The following is a 22,885-nucleotide window of genomic DNA, read 5'->3' as shown; positions in this document are numbered from 1 at the left end:
TGAACATCACTGCAAACACTGCAATCACTGCAATCACTGCAATCACTGCAAACACATGAACATCACTGCAAACACATGAACATCACTGCAATCACAGCAAACACTGCAAACACATGAACATCACTGCAAACACATGAACATCACTGCAAACACTGCAATCACTGCAAACACATGAACATCACTGCAAACACATGAACATCACTGCAATCACAGCAAACACTGCAAACACATGAACATCACTGCAAACACATGAACATCACTGCAAACACAGCAAACACTGCAAACACATGAACATCACTGCAAACACATGAACATCACTGCAATCACAGCAAACACTGCAAACACATGAAGATCACTGCAAACACATGAACATCACTGCAAACACTGCAATCACTGCAAACACATGAACATCACTGCAAACACTGCAAACACATGAACATCACTGCAATCACTGCAAACACATGAACATCACTGCAAACACTGCAAACACTGCAAACACATGAACATCACTGCAAACACTGCAAACACTGCAAACACATGAACATCACTGCAATCACTGCAAACACTGCAAACACATGAACATCACTGCAAACACTGCAAACACATGAACATCACTGCAAACACTGCAAACACATGAACATCACTGCAAACACTGCAAACACTGCAAACACTGCAAACACATGAACATCACTGCAATCACTGCAAACACATGAACATCACTGCAAACACTGCAAACACATGAACATCACTGCAAACACTGCAAACACTGCAAACACATGAACATCACTGCAATCACTGCAAACACTGCAAACACATGAACATCACTGCAATCACTGCAAACACTGCAAACACATGAACATCACTGCAAACACATGAACATCACTGCAAACACATGAACATCACTGCAAACACTGCAAACACATGAACATCACTGCAATCACTGCAAACACTGCAAACACATGAACATCACTGCAAACACTGCAAACACATGAACATCACTGCAAACACATGAACATCACTGCAAACACTGCAAACACATGAACATCACTGCAATCACTGCAAACACTGCAAACACATTAACACTTGGAAACCAAAAAAGTAGTGCTTGAAAAGTTTCATTTTACAGCATCTGTACGAACCCTGGTTAAAGAGCACACACAGACAGGAGAAAGAGTGACGCAGTACGATAGTGATGATGTTATATCAGTTGTTATGAAGATGATGCGTGTGTTTGAGGCTGATGATCCTCTTCCTCTGTAGATCTGGTATTACACTAACGGGATCTTCGAGGAGGCCGGGTTCGAGAAGGCTTTGATTCCCTACATCACGCTCAGCACCGGTGGCATCGAGACACTGGCCGCCATCATATCTGTGAGTGAGAGAAAGCACTGACACTGAAGAGGACAGATGCGCTTCTGAGTTTTACAGCTGAGATCCAGTTAGTCTCATATTTGATGAAGTTTACATCATTGATTCTGTTATTTTCCTGTTCATCCCTGTGAAGCTGCTTAGAAGCACTTGTGTGTGTGTGTGTGTGTGTGTGTGTGTGTGTGTGTGTGTGTGTGTGTGTGTGTGTGTGTGTGTGTGTTTTAGAGGTTTGTAATGAGTTTAGGGAGAAGGGGAGTGTCTCAGGAAATCTAAGGCTCATCTTCCCTGTTAGTACAGGACTCTAAATCAGAGAGCATCATGGGAATTGTGCATAAAGACCAGCAGCACAATGGACATGATGAGAAAGTGCTCTGCAGCCTGTTAATGTGTGATAGTGAGTGACACTGTCCCATGATGCTCTCTGATCAGAAACACTTGACCAGAGATCTTTCATCATGTTTGGGTCTCAGTGTGATGTTTAGTGAATTGAACAATAAACACAATACTGACTGTCTTCATCTTCAGCACGACATCTGTTTTTTTGCATTTCAGTCCTACAGACGTGTGTGTGTGTGTGTGTGTGTATGTCATTTTTAAATAGAAAAATAATTAAATGATGTGATACACTATATTGCCAAAAGTATTGGGACACACCTCCAAATCATTGAATTCAGATATCCAATCACTTCCATGGACGAGTCTGGGTTTGGCGGTTGCCAAGAGAACGGTACTTGTCTGACTGCATTGTGCCGAGTGTAAAGTTTGGTGGAGGGGGGGTTATGGTGTGGGGTTGTTTGGTGGAGGGGGGGTTATGGTGCGGGGGGGTTATGGTGTGGGGTTGTTTGGTGGAGGGGGGGTTATGGTGCGGGGGGGTTTGATGGAGGGGGGATTATGGTGCGGGGGGGTTTGATGGAGGGGGGATTATGGTGCGGGGTTGTTTGGTGGAGGGGGGGATTATGGTGCGGGGGGGTTTGATGGAGGGGGGATTATGGTGCGGGGGGGTTTGATGGAGGGGGGGGTGATGGTGCGGGGTTGTTTGGTGGAGGGGGGGATTATGGTGCGGGGGGGTTTGATGGAGGGGGGATTATGGTGCGGGGGGGTTTGATGGAGGGGGGATTATGGTGCGGGGGGGTTTGATGGTGCGGGGGGGTTTGATGGAGGGGGGGTGATGGTGTGGGGGGGTTATGGTGCGGGGGGGTTTGATGGAGGGGGGGTGATGGTGTGGGGGGGTTATGGTGCGGGGGGGTTTGATGGTGCGGGGGGGTTTGATGGAGGGGGGGTGATGGTGTGGGGGGGTTATGGTGCGGGGGGGGGTGATGGTGTGGGGGGGTTATGGTGCGGGGGGGTTTGATGGAGGGGGGATTATGGTGCGGGGGGGTTTGATGGAGGGGGGATTATGGTGCGGGGGGGTTTGATGGAGGGGGGACCCTTTTAGACATGCGCCGGGAGCACCAGCCATTTTTCCCGTCGTTAAACTAGCAAAAGTGGATTCGGACGCCCTGAGTGAACTTGCTGCGCTTTAGACCATGCGCTCAGATCGTTAAAATAAGGCCCTTAATGCTTCATTTTGGACAATTTCATGCTTCCAACTTTGTGGGAAGAGTTTGTGGATGTTCCTGTTCCAGCATGACTGCGCTCCAGTGCTCAGAGCAGGACCATAAACACACGGATGAGGAGTTTGGTGTGGAGGAACTGGACTCCTGCACAGAGTCCTGAGCTCATCCCGATAGAACAGGTTTGGGATGAACTAGAGCGAGACTGAGAGCTTCTCCTCCAACATCAGTGTCTGACCTCACTAATGCACTTCTAGAAGAAAATTCCCATAAACACACTCCTAAACGTTGTGGAAAGCCTTCCCAGAAGAGCTGAAGCTCAAACTCCATATTAAACCCTACGGATCAGGAATGGGATGTCATTAAAGTTCATGTGCACGTAAAGGCAGACGTCCCAGAGCGCAGCTGCTGATGAAACATCCACTGTCTGTGTTTCAGGGGTTAGTGATCGAGAAAATCGGGCGGAGGCCGTTACTAATCTTTGGTTTCTCAGCGATGGCCGTTTTCTTCAGTCTGCTCACGGTCTTCCTGCATTTTCAGGTAAATAACAATCACATTAAACACACACTTGAACACACATATACTGAACTCAAGCCTGTGTGTGTGTGTGTGTGTGTGTGTGTGTGTGTGTGTAGGACAGTTTCTCATGGATGCCGTATCTCAGCTTCACCTCCATTCTGCTTCTGATCGCTTCTTTCTGCTCCGGTCCAGGTACAGTGTGTGTGTGTGTGTGTTTGTGTGTGAGTGTGTGAGAGTGTGTGTGTGTGTACATGTGCTGTGAGTGTGTGTGTGTGTGTGTGTGCGTGTGCTGTGAGTGTGTGTGTGAGTGTGTGTGAGTGTGAGTGTGTGTGTGTGTGTGTGTGAGTGTGTGTGAGTGTGAGTGTGTGTGTGTGTGTGTGTGTGTGTTCATTAGTATGGTGTTTTTATTAGTATGGTGATGATAGTGTGGTCAGTCAGAGGTCAAAGTTCACAGTCCCATCTCGGTTCTGATCGCTGCAGTTTTGGACACATCATGAGAATATAAAGCAGATGTCCTGGGTTGTGTGTTGTTCGTTCGCCGACCTTCAGAAGGTCACATTGACTCCTATAGACTCCTTAGTATACAGTAGCAAATGAAGTGAACAGTCATATGAATATAAATCGAGAGACTGCGACTGTTTCCAGCAGATGGTTTGCATCTCATTTGCATCACTGTCTCCTGAGTGGACGGCAGGACGGAATATTCATGTGAGACACACACACACTCACACACACTCACTCACTCACTCACTCACACTCACTCGCTCATACACACACACACTCTCACACACACACTCACTCACTCACTCACTCACACTCACTCGCTCATACACACACTCACACACACTCACTCACTCACTCACACTCACTCGCTCATACACACACACACAGACACACACTCACTTACACACACAGACACACACTCACTTACACACACACACACAGACACACACTCACACACACACACACACACTCACTCACACTCACACTGGTGCTGCTCTTCTCTCTAGTAATATGGCATTAGGGGCCCTATCTCGCACCCAGCGCAATTGACTTCGTACAGCGACGCATGTGTCATTCCTATTCTGCACCCGACGCACAGCGGACTCTTCCCTCCACAGACGCACGCCGGTACATTAGGGAATGAACTTGCTCTCCCGGGGGCGGTTCAGGGAAAGAGGAGGCGTGTTCCGGCGCAAACGTTCCCTGGTGCTATTTTGCAGTTTCAGAAAACAATTCCGCCACTGACCAGGAGAAACCTCGTCTAAAGTCAGTGGCATGTTACTCAGATGCTATTTTAAGGGCGCATGCTTGGCCATAATCAATGTAGCGTGAGCACAACACACACACACTTTGCTTCTCTCATCTACACAGCAGTTTTCTTTTTTGCAAATCATACATTATTACAAGGAAAAATATTACCACACGAGGGAAATCATTGTTGTGTCCATGAAGATGTGAAAAATAGGCATAAATCTAGCTTACACATTTACCCAAATTATGATACGCCTGTTTAACCGAAGCTGATCTGGGTGTGTTTCTCCATCCCCAATGTCACTTTTACGGCCCTGACGAGAACGTCGGTCTCCTCGGCTGTGAACGCGCCTGGCGCGCGTCTGGCAAATCCGCCGTTATAATAGCAATCCGCCGTGGAACAAGCGCGCCTGCTCTTAAAGGGAATGTGAGATGACGCTCTGATTGGTTTATTTCACATTAAGCCCAAACCACGCCTATGAGTAATGAAGCGACTTCAGACCAACACATTTTAGATTTGCCGAGATCCGCCCACAAAGTTACTTGCGTTTCGCGTTTGATACTTGCGTTTCAGATCGTTAAAATATGGCACATAGTCTTAGAGCTCAAACATGACAATCTGGGGCTCAGGTCAGGAAGCAGACAGACTGGCTAAACCCACCGTCTGCTAGCGGCCTCGCGTCACCAAGGTCAGATAAATCCCATCACATAGAGCCTCTTTCACCTAGATATCATCATATAGAGACTGTGTCTGTTCCCCGAACTTGGAAATCCAAAAAACGTTTAAACCCATCTAAGGTTAAAAATTTAATTGATGTTCAACAAATAAAAAACAGCTATAATACAGATGAGCAAATGCTAAAGCTCGGGTTGCGGAATATTTGATCCCTTACTTCAAAAGCACTTATTGTTAATGATATGATTACAGACTATAACCTAGATGTGCTGTGTTTGACAGAAACCTGGCTAAAACCAGACAATTACATTACTTTAAATGAGTCCACCCCGCAAGATTACTGTTATAAACATGAACCTCGTCTGAAATGCAAAAGGGGAGGTCTTGCTGTAATTTATAGTAATATTTTCAGAATTACTAAGAAGTCTAGTTTTAAATATACTTCTTTTGAAGTGTCGGTGCTAAATGTAACACTTTCTAGTGTAAATGATAAATCAGGTTTGAGATTTGAGCTGGCTACTGTATACAGGCCACCAGGGCACCATACAGACTTTATCACAGAATTTGCTGAACTTGATGCCGTTGAAATTCTGCAGCAGAGCGATGACATCTCAGATCATTATCTAGTCTCGTGTAAACTTCATTTAGCCAAGGCTGCAAAGCCGACTCCGTGTTATAAATATGTTAGAACTATCACTTCTGCCACTAAAGATTGCTTTATTAATAATCTTCCTGATCAGTTTCATCATCTCAGCATCCCAGATAGCTTAGAAGAACTCGATATTGCGACAGAAACTTTTAACTCTCTCTTTTCCAGCACTTTAGACACAGTTGCTCTGTTGTGCTTAAAGAAGATTAAAGAAAATAGTCCAACGCCGTGGTACAGCGAGCACACTCGGCCCTTAAGAGAGCAGCCAGAGAGATGGAGCGCACCTGGAAGAAAACAAAACTAGAGGTATTTCGCATTTCATGGAGAGAGAGCTCGATTACATACAGAGAGGCTTTAAAAGCTGCTAGATCTGCTTATTTTACAACCCTATTAGAAGAAAATAAAACCCTAAGTATTTATTTGAAACAGTGGCTAAACTAACGAAAAATAGAGCTTCAAGCCCAGAAGTTTCCAAGCAACACAGCAGTAATGACTTTATGAACTTCTTCACTTATAAGATTGACAAGATTAATAATATAAGAGAGAAAATTATAACTATGCAACCGTCTTCTACAGTATCGCATCAGGCAGTGCATTGTAATCTCCCTGAGGAAGAATTTGATTCATTCATTGCTATAGGAGAGGAAGAATTTACTAAACTCTATACTATACCGACTAAGCTACTGAAAGAGATGCTCCCAGAGCTCATAGATCCTCTTCTTAATATCATTAATTCATATTTGTCATTAGGATACGTACCGAAAACCTTTAAGATGTCTATGATTAAACCGCTTGTTAAAAAACATAACTTGATCGTACAGAATTAGTCAATTACAGGCCGATCTCGACTCTACCTTTTCTGTCAAAGATACTAGAAAAGGCAGTATCTTCACAACTGTGTTCCTGTTTAGAAAGAAATGATATCTGAGGATTTTCAGTCCGGATTTAGACCGTACCATAGTACCGAGACTGCTCTCATTAGAGTCACACATGATCTGCTCTTATCATCCGATCGTGGTTGTATCTCTCTATTAGTGTTACTCGATCTTAGTGCTGCATTTGACACCATCGACCACAACATTCTTTTAAATAGACTCGAACATTATGAAGGCATTAGTGGAATTGCATTAGCATGGTTTAAATCATACTTATCTGACCGTTATCAGTTTGTAGCAGTAAATGAAGAGATGTCTTATCGATCACAAGGTCAGTATGGCGTACCACAAGGCTCAGTACTAGGACCGCTGCTGTTCACTCTGTACATGCTACCCTCACACACACACACACACACACACACACAGACACACACACACACACACACACACACACAGACACACACACACACACACAGACACACACACACACACTCTGTACATGCTACCCTTAGGAGATATCATTAGGAAGCATGGCATTAGTTTTCACTGTTATGCTGATGATACTCAGCTCTATATTTCTTCATGCCCAGACGAAACTTACCAATTCACAAAACTAACGGAAGGCACAGCTGATAAAAAAAACTGGATGACTAGTAATTTCCTACTACTAAATTCTGAAAAAACAGAGTTTCTAATTATTGGACAAAAAACTTCCTCACGTAATAATCTAGAATACTGTCTAACACTTGATGGCTGCTCTATTAAGTCTTCGTCGTCGGTTAGGAACCTGGGTGAGTGTGTGTGTGTGTGTGGGCTCTTTGATACCAATCTTTCATTTGAAAGTCACGTGTCTAGTATCTGTAAAACCGCATTCTTCCATCTTTATCCTGAGGTTTACTGGAGTCCGCCAGATCCAGATCTGATGAAGGACCTGCGCCTGGACACGACGACAGTGCAGTCCTGAAGTGTCACTAGTCTCTTCCCTGTGAAGGCCTCCTTCCCTCTCTTTACCTCTCTACAGATAAAGCGTTGTCGGGATAATTCCGGTTCGCGTGGCTACTCGGAAGCGATACAAATTCTGTATTATAAATTTTAAGGCCAGACAAGTAGTTTGTTGAGGGTTGATTAGTAGGGAAGCACTACACACCTGTATATATTCTAACGCGTATACCTATAGATTGAACTCGTAATACGCATGTGCGCGCCATCAGCGTTCTCACGGGTTCGCGTTTTTAAAGTTTGCGCAGAAAGAACTGAAGAGTTTTCTGTGAGAACGGTGTGTGTTAGCGGACCCTAAGTTAATAACTAATGATCTTTGCAATGGAAGTGAATCAATCAAACTAACTTTATCTGGACAATAACTTTATTCTAGATCTGCTGTAAAGCCTGAACACTCTCTGTTACTGTAATCTCCTGTTATCACTGTAAAGCTGCTTGACTTGACTTGACTTGACACACTCTCACACACACATACACTCTCATAGGTCACTGCATCATTACATAAACAGCAGTGAGTCGGATGAAGCACCTGCACTCACACACACACACACACACACACACTCCCTCTCCTCTTCATCCCGAGGGAAGAAACGTCACATCATCTCAAGCTCAGACACACAATGAATCCCAGAATCCCACAGTGAGACACACAGACGTCAGTCGTCAGGAACGTGATCATGTCTGAACGCTGGGAAACTGCTGGACAGACACATCAGCTTAATAGCTGTGTGTGTGTGTGTGTGTGTGTGTGTGTGTGTGTGTGTGTGTGTGTGTGTGAGTGAGTGTGGGGACTGACGGGACTGATCCAGATGTGCTGGAACTCAAAGGTTTCCTGCTGTCTAAAAAACATTAAAGTAAATGTTTAAAAATAGATGTGCCGCTCAATCCGCTAAATCCTCAGGACACGAGCCGAGGACAGGCCGGCAGAGGGAGGGAGCGAGGGATGAGCTTGTTCATTCTCATTCCTCCATTACACTGATTCGTTGTGTGTGTGTTTCAGTGTTAAAGCAGCAGATCTGTGTTGATGTTCCTCATTCATTCATTTATTTGTTCCTTTATTAATTCCCTCATTCATTCCCAGCTAACCAAATGATGCTCTAAAAATGTGTTGATGATGTTCTCATGAAGCTATGGACACAGAATGTGTCTCTCAGTGCACTGACAGAATGACAGCGACAAGACAGATAATAAAAATAAGATAAGTGTTTAACAATATATACATGAAAAAAATACACAATATGCAAAATAGAGAATATATGTGAGAGTGTAGCCGACACCAGTGTTTCACACGTCTTCATGAGCACAGTGATCTGTTGAGGATGGGGGTAAGCTGGGCCGCACAGGCGTTCAGACCGGCTGCTGAACGGGTGTTTTCCTCCTTGTCTTCTGTTTGACCCGAAACACATCATCCTCATCACAGATTGTAAGTTCAGGAGGTGTTGATGAAAGCAGAACGGGCGTGAGAACCTGCAATACACACATTCAGGTCATCGGCCAAGTGTTGATTCGACACAGTGAGAGTGTGTGTGTGTGTGTGTGTGAGAGAGTGTGTGTGTGTGTGTGTGAGAGTGTGTATGTGTGTGAGAGTGTGTGTGAGTGTGTGTGTGTGTGTGAGAGAGTGTGTGTGAGAAAGTGTGTGAGAGAGTGTGTGTGTGTGTGTGTGAGAGTGTGTGTGTGTGAGAGTGTGTGTGTGTGAGTGAGTGAGTGTGTTGATGGATGTTTCTGTGTGTGTGTGTGTGTGTGTGTGTGTGTGAGAGAGAGAGAGTGTGTGTGTGTGTGTATGTGTGTGTGTGAGTGTGTTGATGGATGTTTCTGTGTGTGTGTGTGTGTGTGTGTGTGTGTGCAGAAGGGGAACAGTATATTTGTTCCTTTATTAATTCCCTCATTAAATGTGTGTATGTGTGTGTGTATGCAGAAGGGTGAGTGTGTGTGTGTGTGTGTGTGTGTGAGTGTGTTGATGGATGTTTCTGTGTGTCAGGTGGCGTACCGTTTGTGTTGACGGGGGAGCTGTTTGAGCAGTCGTATCGTCCGGCGGCGTTCATGGTCGCAGGGACCGTCAACTGGCTCTCGAACTTCGCCGTGGGACTCCTGTTCCCCTTCATACAGGTGAGACTCCTGTTCCCCTCCTGTTCCCCTTCATACAGGTGAGACTCCTGTTCCCCTCCTGTTCCCCTTCATACAGGTGAGACTCCTGTTCCCCTCCTGTTCCCCTTCTGTTCCCCTTCATACAGGTGAGACTCCTGTTCCCCTTCATACAGGTGAGACTCCTGTTCCCCTCCTGTTCCCCTTCATACAGGTGAGACTCCTGTTCCCCTCCTGTTCCCCTTCATACAGGTGAGACTCCTGTTCCCCTCCTATTCCCCTTCTGTTCCCCTTCATACAGGTGAGACTCCTGTTCCCCTTCTGTTCTCCTTCATACAGGTGAGACTCCTGTTCCCCTTCATACAGGTGAGACTCCTGTTCCCCTCCTGTTCCCCTTCTGTTCCCCTTCATACAGGTGAGACTCCTGTTCCCCTTCATACAGGTGAGACTCCTGTTCCCCTCCTGTTCCCCTTCATACAGGTGAGACTCCTGTTCCCCTCCTGTTCTCCTTCATACAGGTGAGACTCCTGTTCCCCTTCATACAGGTGAGACTCCTGTTCCCCTCCTGTTCCCCTTCTGTTCCCCTTCATACAGGTGAGACTCCTGTTCCCCTTCATACAGGTGAGACTCCTGTTCCCCTCCTGTTCCCCTTCATACAGGTGAGACTCCTGTTCCCCTTCTGTTCCCCTTCATACAGGTGAGACTCCTGTTCCCCTTCTGTTCCCCTTCATACAGGTGAGACTCCTGTTCCCCTTCATACAGGTGAGACTCCTGTTCCCCTTCTGTTCTCCTTCATACAGGTGAGACTCCTGTTCCCCTTCATACAGGTGAGACTCCTGTTCCCCTCCTGTTCCCCTTCTGTTCCCCTTCATACAGGTGAGACTCCTGTTCCCCTCCTGTTCCCCTTCATACAGGTGAGACTCCTGTTCCCCTCCTGTTCCCCTTCATACAGGTGAGACTCCTGTTCCCCTTCTGTTCTCCTTCATACAGGTGAGACTCCTGTTCCCCTTCATACAGGTGAGACTCCTGTTCCCCTCCTGTTCCCCTTCTGTTCCCCTTCATACAGGTGAGACTCCTGTTCCCCTCCTGTTCCCCTTCATACAGGTGAGACTCCTGTTCCCCTCCTGTTCCCCTTCTGTTCCCCTTCATACAGGTGAGACTCCTGTTCCCCTTCTGTTCCCCTTCATACAGGTGAGACTCCTGTTCCCCTCCTGTTCCCCTTCTGTTCCCCTTCATACAGGTGAGACTCCTGTTCCCCTTCATACAGGTGAGACTCCTGTTCCCCTCCTGTTCCCCTTCATACAGGTGAGACTCCTGTTCCCCTCCTGTTCCCCTTCATACAGGTGAGACTCCTGTTCCCCTTCTGTTCTCCTTCATACAGGTGAGACTCCTGTTCCCCTCCTGTTCCCCTTCTGTTCCCCTTCATACAGGTGAGACTCCTGTTCCCCTCCTGTTCCCCTTCATACAGGTGAGACTCCTGTTCCCCTCCTGTTCCCCTTCTGTTCCCCTTCATACAGGTGAGACTCCTGTTCCCCTTCTGTTCCCCTTCATACAGGTGAGACTCCTGTTCCCCTTCTGTTCCCCTTCAAACAGGTGAGACTCCTGTTCCCCTCCTGTTCCCCTTCATACAGGTGAGACTCTTGTTCCCCTCCTGTTCCCCTTCATACAGGTGAGACTCCTGTTCCCCTCCTGTTCCCCTTCATACAGGTGAGACTCCTGTTCCCCTCCTGTTCCCCTTCATACAGGTGAGACTCCTGTTCCCCTTCTGTTCCCCTTCATACAGGTGAGACTCCTGTTCCCCTCCTGTTCCCCTTCATACGGGTGAGACTCCTGTTCCCCTCCTGTTCCCTCATACAGGTGAGACTCCTGTTCCCCTCCTGTTCCCCTTCATACAGGTGAGACTCCTGTTCCCCTCCTGTTCCCCTTCATACAGGTGAGACTCCTGTTCCCCTCCTGTTCCCCTTCTGTTCCCCTTCATACAGATGAGACTCCTGTTCCCCTCCTGTTCCCCTTCTGTTGCCCTTCATACAGGTGAGACTCCTGTTCCCCTCCTGTTCCCCTTCATACAGGTGAGACTCCTGTTCCCCTCCTGTTCCTCTTCATACAGGTGAGACTCCTGTTCCCCTCCTGTTCCCCTTCATACAGGTGAGACTCCTGTTCCCCTTCATACAGGTGAGACTCCTGTTCCCCTTCTGTTCTCCTTCATACAGGTGAGACTCCTGTTCCCCTTCTGTTCCCCTTCATACAGGTGAGACTCCTGTTCCCCTTCATACAGGTGAGACTCCTGTTCCCCTCCTGTTCCCCTTCTGTTGCCCTTCATACAGGTGAGACTCCTGTTCCCCTCCTGTTCCCCTTCTGTTCCCCTTCATACAGGTGAGACTCCTGTTCCCCTCCTGTTCCCCTTCTGTTCCCCTTCATACAGGTGAGACTCCTGTTCCCCTTCTGTTCCCCTTCATACAGGTGAGACTCCTGTTCCCCTCCTGTTCCCCTTCATACAGGTGAGACTCCTGTTCCCCTCCTGTTCCTGTTCATACAGGTGAGACTCCTGTTCCCCTCCTGTTCCCCTTCATACAGGTGAGACTCCTGTTCCCCTCCTGTTCCCCTTCTGTTGCCCTTCATACAGGTGAGACTCCTGTTCCCCTCCTGTTCCCCTTCATACAGGTGAGACTCCTGTTCCCCTCCTGTTCCTCTTCATACAGGTGAGACTCCTGTTCCCCTCCTGTTCCCCTTCATACAGGTGAGACTCCTGTTCCCCTCCTGTTCCCCTTCATACAGGTGAGACTCCTGTTCCCCTCCTGTTCCCCTTCATATGGGTGAGACACCTGTTCCCCTCCTGTTCCCTCATACAGGTGAGACTCCTGTTCCCCTCCTGTTCCCCTTCATACAGGTGAGACTCCTGTTCCCCTCCTGTTCCCCTTCATACAGGTGAGACTCCTGTTCCCCTCCTGTTCCCCTTCTGTTCCCCTTCATACAGGTGAGACTCCTGTTCCCCTCCTGTTCCCCTCCTGTTCCCCTTCATACAGGTGAGACTCCTGTTCCCCTCCTGTTCCTCTTCATACAGGTGAGACTCCTGTTCCCCTCCTGTTCCCCTTCATACAGGTGAGACTCCTGTTCCCCTCCTGTTCCCCTTCATACAGGTGAGACTCCTGTTCCCCTTCTGTTCTCCTTCATACAGGTGAGACTCCTGTTCCCCTTCTGTTCCCCTTCATACAGGTGAGACTCCTGTTCCCCTCCTGTTCCCCTTCATACAGGTGAGACTCCTGTTCCCCTCCTGTTCCCCTTCATACAGGTGAGACTCCTGTTCCCCTCCTGTTCCCCTTCTGTTGCCCTTCATACAGGTGAGACTCCTGTTCCCCTCCTGTTCCCCTTCTGTTCCCCTTCATACAGGTGAGACTCCTGTTCCCCTCCTGTTCCCCTTCTGTTCCCCTTCATACAGGTGAGACTCCTGTTCCCCTTCATACAGGTGAGACTCCTGTTCCCCTCCTGTTCCCCTTTTGTTCCCCTTCATACAGGTGAGACTCCTGTTCCCCTTCTGTTGCCCTTCATACAGGTGAGACTCCTGTTCCCCTCCTGTTCCCCTTCATACAGGTGAGACTCCTGTTCCCCTCCTGTTCCCCTTCTGTTGCCCTTCATACAGGTGAGACTCCTGTTCCCCTCCTGTTCCCCTTCATACAGGTGAGACTCCTGTTCCCCTCCTGTTCCTCTTCATACAGGTGATACTCCTGTTCCCCTCCTGTTCCCCTTCATACAGGTGAGACTCCTGTTCCCCTCCTGTTCCCCTTCATACGGGTGAGACTCCTGTTCCCCTCCTGTTCCCTCATACAGGTGAGACTCCTGTTCCCCTCCTGTTCCCCTTCATACAGGTGAGACTCCTGTTCCCCTCCTGTTCCCCTTCATACAGGTGAGACTCCTGTTCCCCTTCTGTTCCCCTTCATACAGGTGAGACTCCTGTTCCCCTCCTGTTCCCCTTCATACAGGTGAAACTCCTGTTCCCCTCCTGTTCCCCTTCATACCGGTGAGACTCCTGTTCCCCTCCTGTTCCCTCATACAGGTGAGACTCCTGTTCCCCTCCTGTTCCCCTTCATACAGGTGAGACTCCTGTTCCCCTCCTGTTCCCCTTCATGCAGGTGAGACTCCTGTTCCCCTTCTGTTCTCCTTCATACAGGTGAGACTCCTGTTCCCCTTCTGTTCCCCTTCATACAGGTGAGACTCCTTTTCCCCTCCTGTTCCCCTTCATACAGGTGAGACTCCTGTTCCCCTTCATACAGGTGAGACTCCTGTTCCCCTCCTGTTCCCCTTCATACCGGTGAGACTCCTGTTCCCCTCCTGTTCCCCTTCATACAGGTGAGACTCCTGTTCCCCTCCTGTTCCCCTTCATACAGGTGAGACTCCTGTTCCCCTCCTGTTCCCCTTCATACGGGTGAGACTCCTGTTCCCCTCCTGTTCCCTCATACAGGTGAGACTCCTTTTCCCCTCCTGTTCCCCTTCATACAGGTGAGACTCCTGTTCCCCTCCTGTTCCCCTTCATACAGGTGAGACTCTTGTTCCCCTCCTGTTCCCCTTCATGCAGGTGAGACTCCTGTTCCCCTTCTGTTCTCCTTCATACAGGTGAGACTCCTGTTCCCCTTCTGTTCCCCTTCATACAGGTGAGACTCCTTTTCCCCTCCTGTTCCCCTTCATACAGGTGAGACTCCTGTTCCCCTTCATACAGGTGAGACTCCTGTTCCCCTCCTGTTCCCCTTCATACAGGTGAGACTCCTGTTCCCCTCCTGTTCCCCTTCATACAGGTGAGACTCCTGTTCCCCTCCTGTTCCCCTTCATACAGGTGAGACTCCTGTTCCCCTTCTGTTCTCCTTCATACAGGTGAGACTCCTGTTCCCCTTCATACAGGTGAGACTCCTGTTCCCCTCCTGTTCCCCTTCATACAGGTGAGACTCCTGTCCCCTTCTGTTCCCCTTCATACAGGTGAGACTCCTGTTCTCCTCCTGTTCCCCTTCATACAGGTGTTCCCCTTCATACAGGTGAGACTCCTGTCCCCTTCTGTTCCCCTTCATACAGGTGAGACTCCTGTCCCCTTCTGTTCCCCTTCATACAGGTGAGACTCCTGTTCCCCTTCATACAGGTGAGACTCCTGTTCCCCTCCTGTTCCCCTTCATACAGGTGAGACTCCTGTTCACATAAATAAATAAATAGTATTTGATATTAGAATTAACGTGTCCCAAATCGTAGTGTTGAAATGAGTATTCCAAAGATATGGTCTTGTTTCCGGGTGGAATCCGTAGTGCAGATCTAATGGCATTGCGCTTTGGACGAGGATTCAATTAGAACTACAAACGTGAATAAAACATGTTAAAAAAAACTACAAACATGGCGGACGCGCAAGACCAGTGGTTAAGTAGTAGAGGTTTAAATAAAGGTGTTTGAGTGATTAATAATCAGTATCTAACCTGACGAAAATATATTTATGTGATGTTATCCATATTATATTTCATCTGTAACAACATTGAGCTTTTATAGAGATACATTTCGTCATTAACTTAACTTAAATGCATCATTATGCAAACACACAAGGAGAGTCTCCGCATTAAAAAGACCCACGACTGCAGATCAACACATCACTCCCATACAGAAACTCTTCTGATACGCACTCAAAAGTATGTAATTTTTCTCCGCAAAACCAGCACTTTTAGGGTGTAGTATAAGTAGGCGAGTTGGGGTGCAGCATCACACAAACAACACTTTATAGTAAACTATATATAATAAACTATAATTATATTCAGCTTTAATAGTAGTAAACCATTTTGAAAAGCAAACAGTGAATTTCAGATTGTCAGGGAAACAATCGCTGTTCTTACTCAGTACATTCATCTTGTTTTCAAGTACAAATACGCGTTTGTGTGTGTGTGTGTGTGTGTGTGTGCGCTCCTGTAGGAGGCGCTGCAGACGTTTGCGTTCCTGCTGTTCGTGGTGGTTTGCGCCGCCGGTGCCGTTTACCTGCTCGTCGTTCTGCCGGAGACCAAAAACAAGACCTTCGTGGAGATCAGCCAGAGTTTCTCCAGGATCAACGGAGTTGCGGATCAGGTCCACGAGCGCGAGATGCAGGGCGCGCTGGAACCCACAGACACCAACGGACTCGAGAGTGGAGGAGACGTGGAGATGGAGAGCTGCTTCTGACACTCCCTCCACCTGACGGATGAGCAGCTCCTTTATATGAGAGTGTGTGTGTGTGTGTGTGTGTGTGTGAGACGTGGAGATGGAGAGCTGCTTCTGACACACCTCCACCTGACGGATGAGCAGCTCCTTTATATGAGAGTGTGTGTGTGTGTGTGTGTGTGTGTGTGTGTGAGACGTGGAGATGGAGAGCTGCTTCTGACACACCTCCACATGATGGGCATTTACTTCTGTTAATGATGTTCAGCTCGTTTTTATGACTGAAGAGTGTTGTTTCTTCAACCATAGTGTTTTTGAGTCGGATGTCTGTGTTCATCACAAAAACACCAGCCACGTAAAGAGAGACAGAAACTCAACAAAACACACTCTGATTCTGTCGAGATCAGACTTTTAAACATCAAACAGACAGAAAAATATTGTTCCTTTTCAGCGAGATTATATTCACATGATTCATTTTATCTAAAACGTATGAGTAAAGAACTGATGATAATTTAACAACAATGCATGTTCATCTTCTGAGAGGGAAAATATTTCACACGCTGCTAATAATGATGCGCTTCCTCAGTGTTTCGGTCTCGTTTTCCAGCACAAACATCTAAACATTCTCAAATCAAGACACAGTTACTGGAGAAGGAAAATGACTGAAGATATTAAGTCTCGGTTAATGAAAAATACATCAAAATAAAGTTCATGATTAAAACAAAACCAAAAATCTGCCAATGGGGTCAGAAAAATAAACTTGTTTTCCTTTTGAATTAAGTTTATTAATATATTTTATTATATATTTTGATATATTTTATTATATATTATAGACTGTTTAGATATTTGTGCTGGAAAACAAGACAGAAACACTGAGTAGGAAATACATGTTTTGCTGTGCCACTCTGTAATTTACAGCGGCTACGGAAAGTATTCAGACCCCCTTAAAATGTTTCACTCTTTGTTATATTGCAGCCATTTGCTAAAATCATTTAAGTTCATTTTTTTCCTCATTAATGTACACACAGCACCCCATATTGACAGAAAAACACAGAATTGTTAACATTTTTGCACATTTATTAAAAAAGAAAAACTGAAATATCACATGGTCCTAAGTATTCAGACCCTTTGCTCAGTATTTAGTAGAAACACCCTTTTGATCTAATACAGCCATGAGTCTTTTTGGGAAAGATGCAACACGTTTTTCACAGCTGGATTTGGGTATCCTCTGCCATTCCTCCTTGCAGATCCTCTCCAGTTCTGTCAGGCTGGATGGTAAACATTGGTGGACAGCCATTTTCAGGTCTCTCCAGAGATGCTCAGTTGGGTTTGAGTCAGGGCTCTGGCTGGGCCATTCAAGAACAGTCACGGAGTTGTTGTGAAGCCACTCCTTCGTTATTTTAGCTGTGTGCTTAGGGTCATTGTCTTGTTGGAAGGTGAACCTTCGGCCCAGTCTGAGGTCCAGAGCACTCTGGAGAAGGTTTTCGTCCAGGATATCCCTGTACTTGGCCGCATTCATCTTTCCCTCGATTGCAACCAGTCGTCCTGTCCCTGCAGCTGACAAACACCCGCACAGCATGATGCTTCACTGTTGAGACTGTATTGGACAGGTGATGAGCAGTGCCTGGTTTTCTCCACACATACCGCTTAGAATTAAGGCCAAAAAGTTCTATCTTGGTCAGGCCAGAGAATCTTATTTATCACCATCTTGGAGTCCTTCAGGTGTGCTTTCATGTGTCTTGCACTGAGGAGAGGCTTCCGTCGGGCCACTGTGCCATGAAGCCCCGACTGGTGGATGGCTGCAGTGATGGTTGACTTACTACAACTTTCTCCCATCTCCCGACTGCATCTCTGGAGCTCAGCCACAGTGATCTTTGGGTTCTTCTTTACCGCTCTCACCAAGGCTCTTCTCCCCCGATAGCTCAGTTTGGCCGGACGGACAGCTTTAGGAAGGGTTCTGGTCGTCCCAAACGTCTTCCATTTAAGGATTATGGAGGCCACTGTGCTCTTAGGAACCTTAAGTGCAGCAGAATTGTTTTTGTAACCTTGGCCAGATCTGTGCCTTGCCACAATTCTGTCTCTGAGCTCTTCAGGCAGTTCCTTTGACCTCATGATTCTCATTTGCTCTGACATGCACTGTGAGCTGTACGGTCTTATATAGACAGGTGTGTGGCTTTCCTAATCAAGTGGGAGAGAGGCCGCACTATGCTTAAATATGTTTTTATTTTTATTTGCACACCTGTGCACATGTGCAAATAAAAATAAAAACATATTTAAGCATAGTGCGGCCTCTCTCCCACTTTATGTATTGTAATTCTCTAGGCCAGCACTCTTAAAATTGACAAGTGTACACATTGAGTGAAGCCTGCTCCTATCCACATTTATTTCCTAATCAAGTCCAATCAGTATAATCAAACACAGCTGGACTCTAATGAAGGTGTAGAACCATCTCAAGGATGATCAGAAGAAATGGACAGCACCTGAGTTAAATATATGAGTGTCACAGCAAAGGGTCTGAATACTTAGGACCATGTGATATTTCAGTTTTTCTTTTTTAATAAATGTGCAAAAATGTCAACAATTCTGTGTTTTTCTGTCAATATGGGGTGCTGTGTGTACAATGAGGAAGAAAATTGAACTTAAATGATTTTAGCAAATGGCTGCAATATAACAAAGAGTGAAAAATGTAAGGGGGTCTGAATACTTTCCGTACCCGCTGTAAATCATCCTCATATAAAACCACACTAACTGCGCCGTCTCCCTGCAGATATTGTGTTTCTAATGGGATTCTGAGCTGGTGTTCAGCGTGACGTCATGAGCGTGTCGTAATGTGTGTCCTGATGGTTCTGTCTGTCTGCCGGAGACACGGGCCAGAGTTTGATCACTGTCAGAACACAGCGTTTCAGAGCAAACCTTGAGATGAGACTCACCTGGAGCTCGTCCCCCTGCCACATTTACATTCTGTACTCTCACCGTTGGCATGTAATGCAACAAAGGCAAGGCAAGTTTATTTATAAAGCACATCTCATACACTATGGCAATTCAAAGTGCTTTACAGAAAGGAATTAGAATAATCACAAAATAACAGCAAGGAAAATTAAAACAGTTATGAAAGAAATTAAAAGAGTAAAAAGATGATACATAAATAAACTTCTCATCTGGCAAAACACCGGTGTATCAGATTTTTCACCAACTCCTAGTTTTACTCTGAGATTTTCCCATAATAAACCGTTCAATCTCTGTGTAAAAATAAAATAATGATACTGCCATCTTTCTAAAGTTATTTTGTCCCCTCCTGTAATTTGCCTCCAAATCTAAAAAATGAATTGTCATCTTGGAATTAAATGTCATTTTCAACATCCTCTACAAAATAGTGGACTACTCATTAATACGTTTGCCTTTCATGACTGTTTATGTTTGTGTTTCTTCAGAAAATATAAGGCTGGGAAGTTTCAAACCACCCGAGAACGCTAGTCTAGAGAGAGTCAAAGCAGATGATAAATGACACAATCATCACATCTTTGTTAACATACATAATACACTTTACAAACATTAAAGATAAAATTAAAGACTATGACATGCTATGACAAGTTCTACATGGGACAATATGCACACTGAGCCGCCTTGTGCCTTCAGCTCAGTTTGAGGTGTGATTTTTCTGCCCACTTTGAGGGTGTGTTAACTCTGACATAAGGGCTTCATACTAGGGCTACTGCTCTAAAGAAATCCAAAATCTGGGCAGGTTTTATCTTACAAATCTTTTTTTATGGACCCTTGAACATGGCATATTAGACAATACACAGAAGCACTTATTGCACCATCAGCCCAATTAGCACCTGTTATTCTCCTTAGTCTTTGAGGGTGTGTTAAATCAGACAGAAGGGCTTCATACTAGGGCTACTGCTCTAAAGAAAACCAAAGTCTGGGCAGGTTTTACCCAAGCACTCTTTTTGATGGACCCTTGAACATGGCATATTAGACAATACACACAAGCACTTATTGCACCATCAGCCCAATTAGCACCTGTTATTCTCCTTAGTCTTTGAGGGTGTGTTAAATCAGACAGAAGGGCTTCATACTAGGGCTACTGCTCTAAAGAAAACCAAAGTCCGGGCAGGTTTTACCCAAGCACTCTTTTTTTATGGACCCTTGAACATGGCATATTAGACAATACACCAAAGCGCTTATTACACCATCAGCCCAATTAGTACTGGTCTTTCTCCGTGGTCTTTGAGGGTGTGTTAACTCTGACAGAAGGGCTTCATACTAGGGCTACTGCTCTAAAGAAATCCAAAATCTGGGCAGGTTTTACATTTCCAATCTTTTTTTATGGACCCTTGAACTTGGTATATTAGACAATACACCAAAGTGCTTATTGCACCATCGGCCCAATTAGCACCTGTTATTCTCCTTAGTCTTTGAGGGTGTGTTAACTCTGACAGAAGGGCTTCATACTAGGGCTACTGCTCTAAAGAAATCCAAAGTCTGGGCAGGTTTTATCTTACCAATCTTTTTTTATGGACCCTTGAAGTTGGCATATTAGACAATACACCAAAGCGCTTATTACACCATCAGCCCAATTAGTGCTGGTCTTTCTCCGTGGTCTTTGAGGGTGTGTTAACTCTGACAGAAGGGCTTCATACTAGGGCTACTGCTCTAAAGAAAATCAAAATCTGGGCAGGTTTTATCTTACCAATCTTTTTTTATGGACCCTTGAAGTTGGCATATTAGACAATACACAGAAGCACTTATTGCACCATCAGCCCAATTAGCACCTGTTATTCTCCTTAGTCTTTGGGGGTGTGTTAAATCAGACAGAAGGGCTTCATACTAGGGCTACTGCTCTAAAGAAAACCAAAGTCTGGGCAGGTTTTATCTTACCAATCTTTTTTTATGGACCCTTGAAGTTGGCATATTAGACAATACACCAAAGCGCTTATTACACCATCAGCCCAATTAGTGCTGGTCTTTCTCCGTGGTCTTTGAGGGTGTGTTAACTCTGACAGAAGGGCTTCATACTAGGGCTACTGCTCTAAAGAAAATCAAAATCTGGGCAGGTTTTATCTTACCAATCTTTTTTTATGGACCCTTGAAGTTGGCATATTAGACAATACACAGAAGCACTTATTGCACCATCAGCCCAATTAGCACCTGTTATTCTCCTTAGTCTTTGGGGGTGTGTTAAATCAGACAGAAGGGCTTCATACTAGGGCTACTGCTCTAAATAAATCCAAAGTCTGGGCATTTTTTACATTTCCAATCTTTTTTTATGGACCCTTGAACTTGGTATATTAGACAATACACCAAAGCACTTACTGCACCATCAGCCCAATTAGCACCTGTTATTCTCCTTAGTCTTTGGGGGTGTGTTAAATCAGACAGAAGGGCTTCATACTAGGGCTACTGCTCTAAATAAATCCAAAGTCTGGGCATTTTTTACATTTCCAATCTTTTTTTATGGACCCTTGAACTTGGTATATTAGACAATACACCAAAGCACTTACTGCACCATCAGCCCAATTAGCACCTGTTATTCTCCTTAGTCTTTGGGGGTGTGTTAAATCAGACAGAAGGGCTTCATACTAGGGCTACTGCTCTAAATAAATCCAAAGTCTGGGCATTTTTTACATTTCCAATCTTTTTTTATGGACCCTTGAACTTGGTATATTAGACAATACACCAAAGCACTTACTGCACCATCAGCCCAATTAGTACTGTTTTTTCTCCTTAGTCTTTGGGGGTGTGTTAAATCAGACAGAAGGGCTTCATACTAGGGCTACTGCTCTAAAGAAAACCAAAGTCTGGGCAGGTTTTATCTTACCAATCTTTTTTTATGGACCCTTGAAGTTGGCATATTAGACAATACACCAAAGCGCTTATTACACCATCAGCCCAATTAGTGCTGGTCTTTCTCCGTGGTCTTTGAGGGTGTGTTAACTCTGACAGAAGGGCTTCATACTAGGGCTACTGCTCTAAAGAAAACCAAAATCTGGGCAGGTTTTATCTTACCAATCTTTTTTTATGGACCCTTGAATTTGGCATATTAGACAATACACCAAAGCGCTTATTGCACCATCAGCCCAATTAGCACCTGTTATTCTCCTTAGTCTTTGGGGGTGTGTTAAATCAGACAGAAGGGCTTCATACTAGGGCTACTGCTCTAAAGAAATCCAAAGTCTGGGCATTTTTTACATTTCCAATCTTTTTTTATGGACCCTTGAACTTGGTATATTAGACAATACACCAAAGCACTTACTGCACCATCAGCCCAATTAGTACTGTTTTTTCTCCATAGTCTTTGAGGGTGTGTTAAATCAGACAGAAGCGCTTCATACTAGGGCTACTGCTCTAAAGAAATCCAAAATCTGGGCAGGTTTTATCTTACCAATCTTTTTTTATGGACCCTTAAACTTAGCACCTAGCAAGACCTTAGCAGAGATTGGTGCATTAAAAAATGTCGAGCCTTTATGTGCGCTTTAACACACCCTCTGTTGTGGCTGAGAAGCTGTGCCATGATGCAATAGGAGCCTTATTGTGTCCCATGTGCAAATTTGAAAGGAAAATAACAAAAGGACTCGTACAGTTCTACAGTCTGAAGTGCTCAAAATGTGAATTTTGTGAAGCCCTTATATCCACTTTAATACCCCCTTAAAGGAGGTAGAGAACATTTGACTGCAAATGTTCTGATACACGGCTTATCATGGTATTGTGTAATATGCAAAGTACAAGAGTCCATAAAGAGCGGTGCAGTGCAAACTGC

The 22,885-nt window shown here is 45.6% G+C and overlaps 1 protein-coding gene across 2 annotated transcripts in view; it reads left to right on the top strand.

Moving 5' to 3' along the window:
* Positions 1–16,842, top strand: part of slc2a9l2 (solute carrier family 2 member 9, like 2) — a 41,646-nt gene extending 24,804 nt beyond the window's left edge. For both annotated transcript variants that reach the window (XM_084133456.1, XM_084133455.1), the window contains exons 9-13: positions 1,261–1,371; positions 3,360–3,461; positions 3,557–3,632; positions 9,872–9,999; positions 15,907–16,842. In XM_084133456.1, the coding sequence (XP_083989582.1) occupies positions 1,261–1,371; positions 3,360–3,461; positions 3,557–3,632; positions 9,872–9,999; positions 15,907–16,149 (660 nt within the window). In that variant the 3' untranslated portion in view covers positions 16,150–16,842. The remainder of the gene's footprint in view (positions 1–1,260; positions 1,372–3,359; positions 3,462–3,556; positions 3,633–9,871; positions 10,000–15,906) is intronic.
* Positions 16,843–22,885: the final 6,043 nt, after the last annotated feature.

This window comes from Abramis brama (assembly GCF_963993115.1).
Source record: "Abramis brama genome assembly, chromosome: 13".
NCBI classification, from domain to species: Eukaryota; Metazoa; Chordata; class Actinopteri; order Cypriniformes; family Leuciscidae; genus Abramis; species Abramis brama.
The sequence above is the reverse complement of the archived record's forward strand: the minus strand, read 5'-3'. Positions and strand labels throughout refer to the sequence as shown.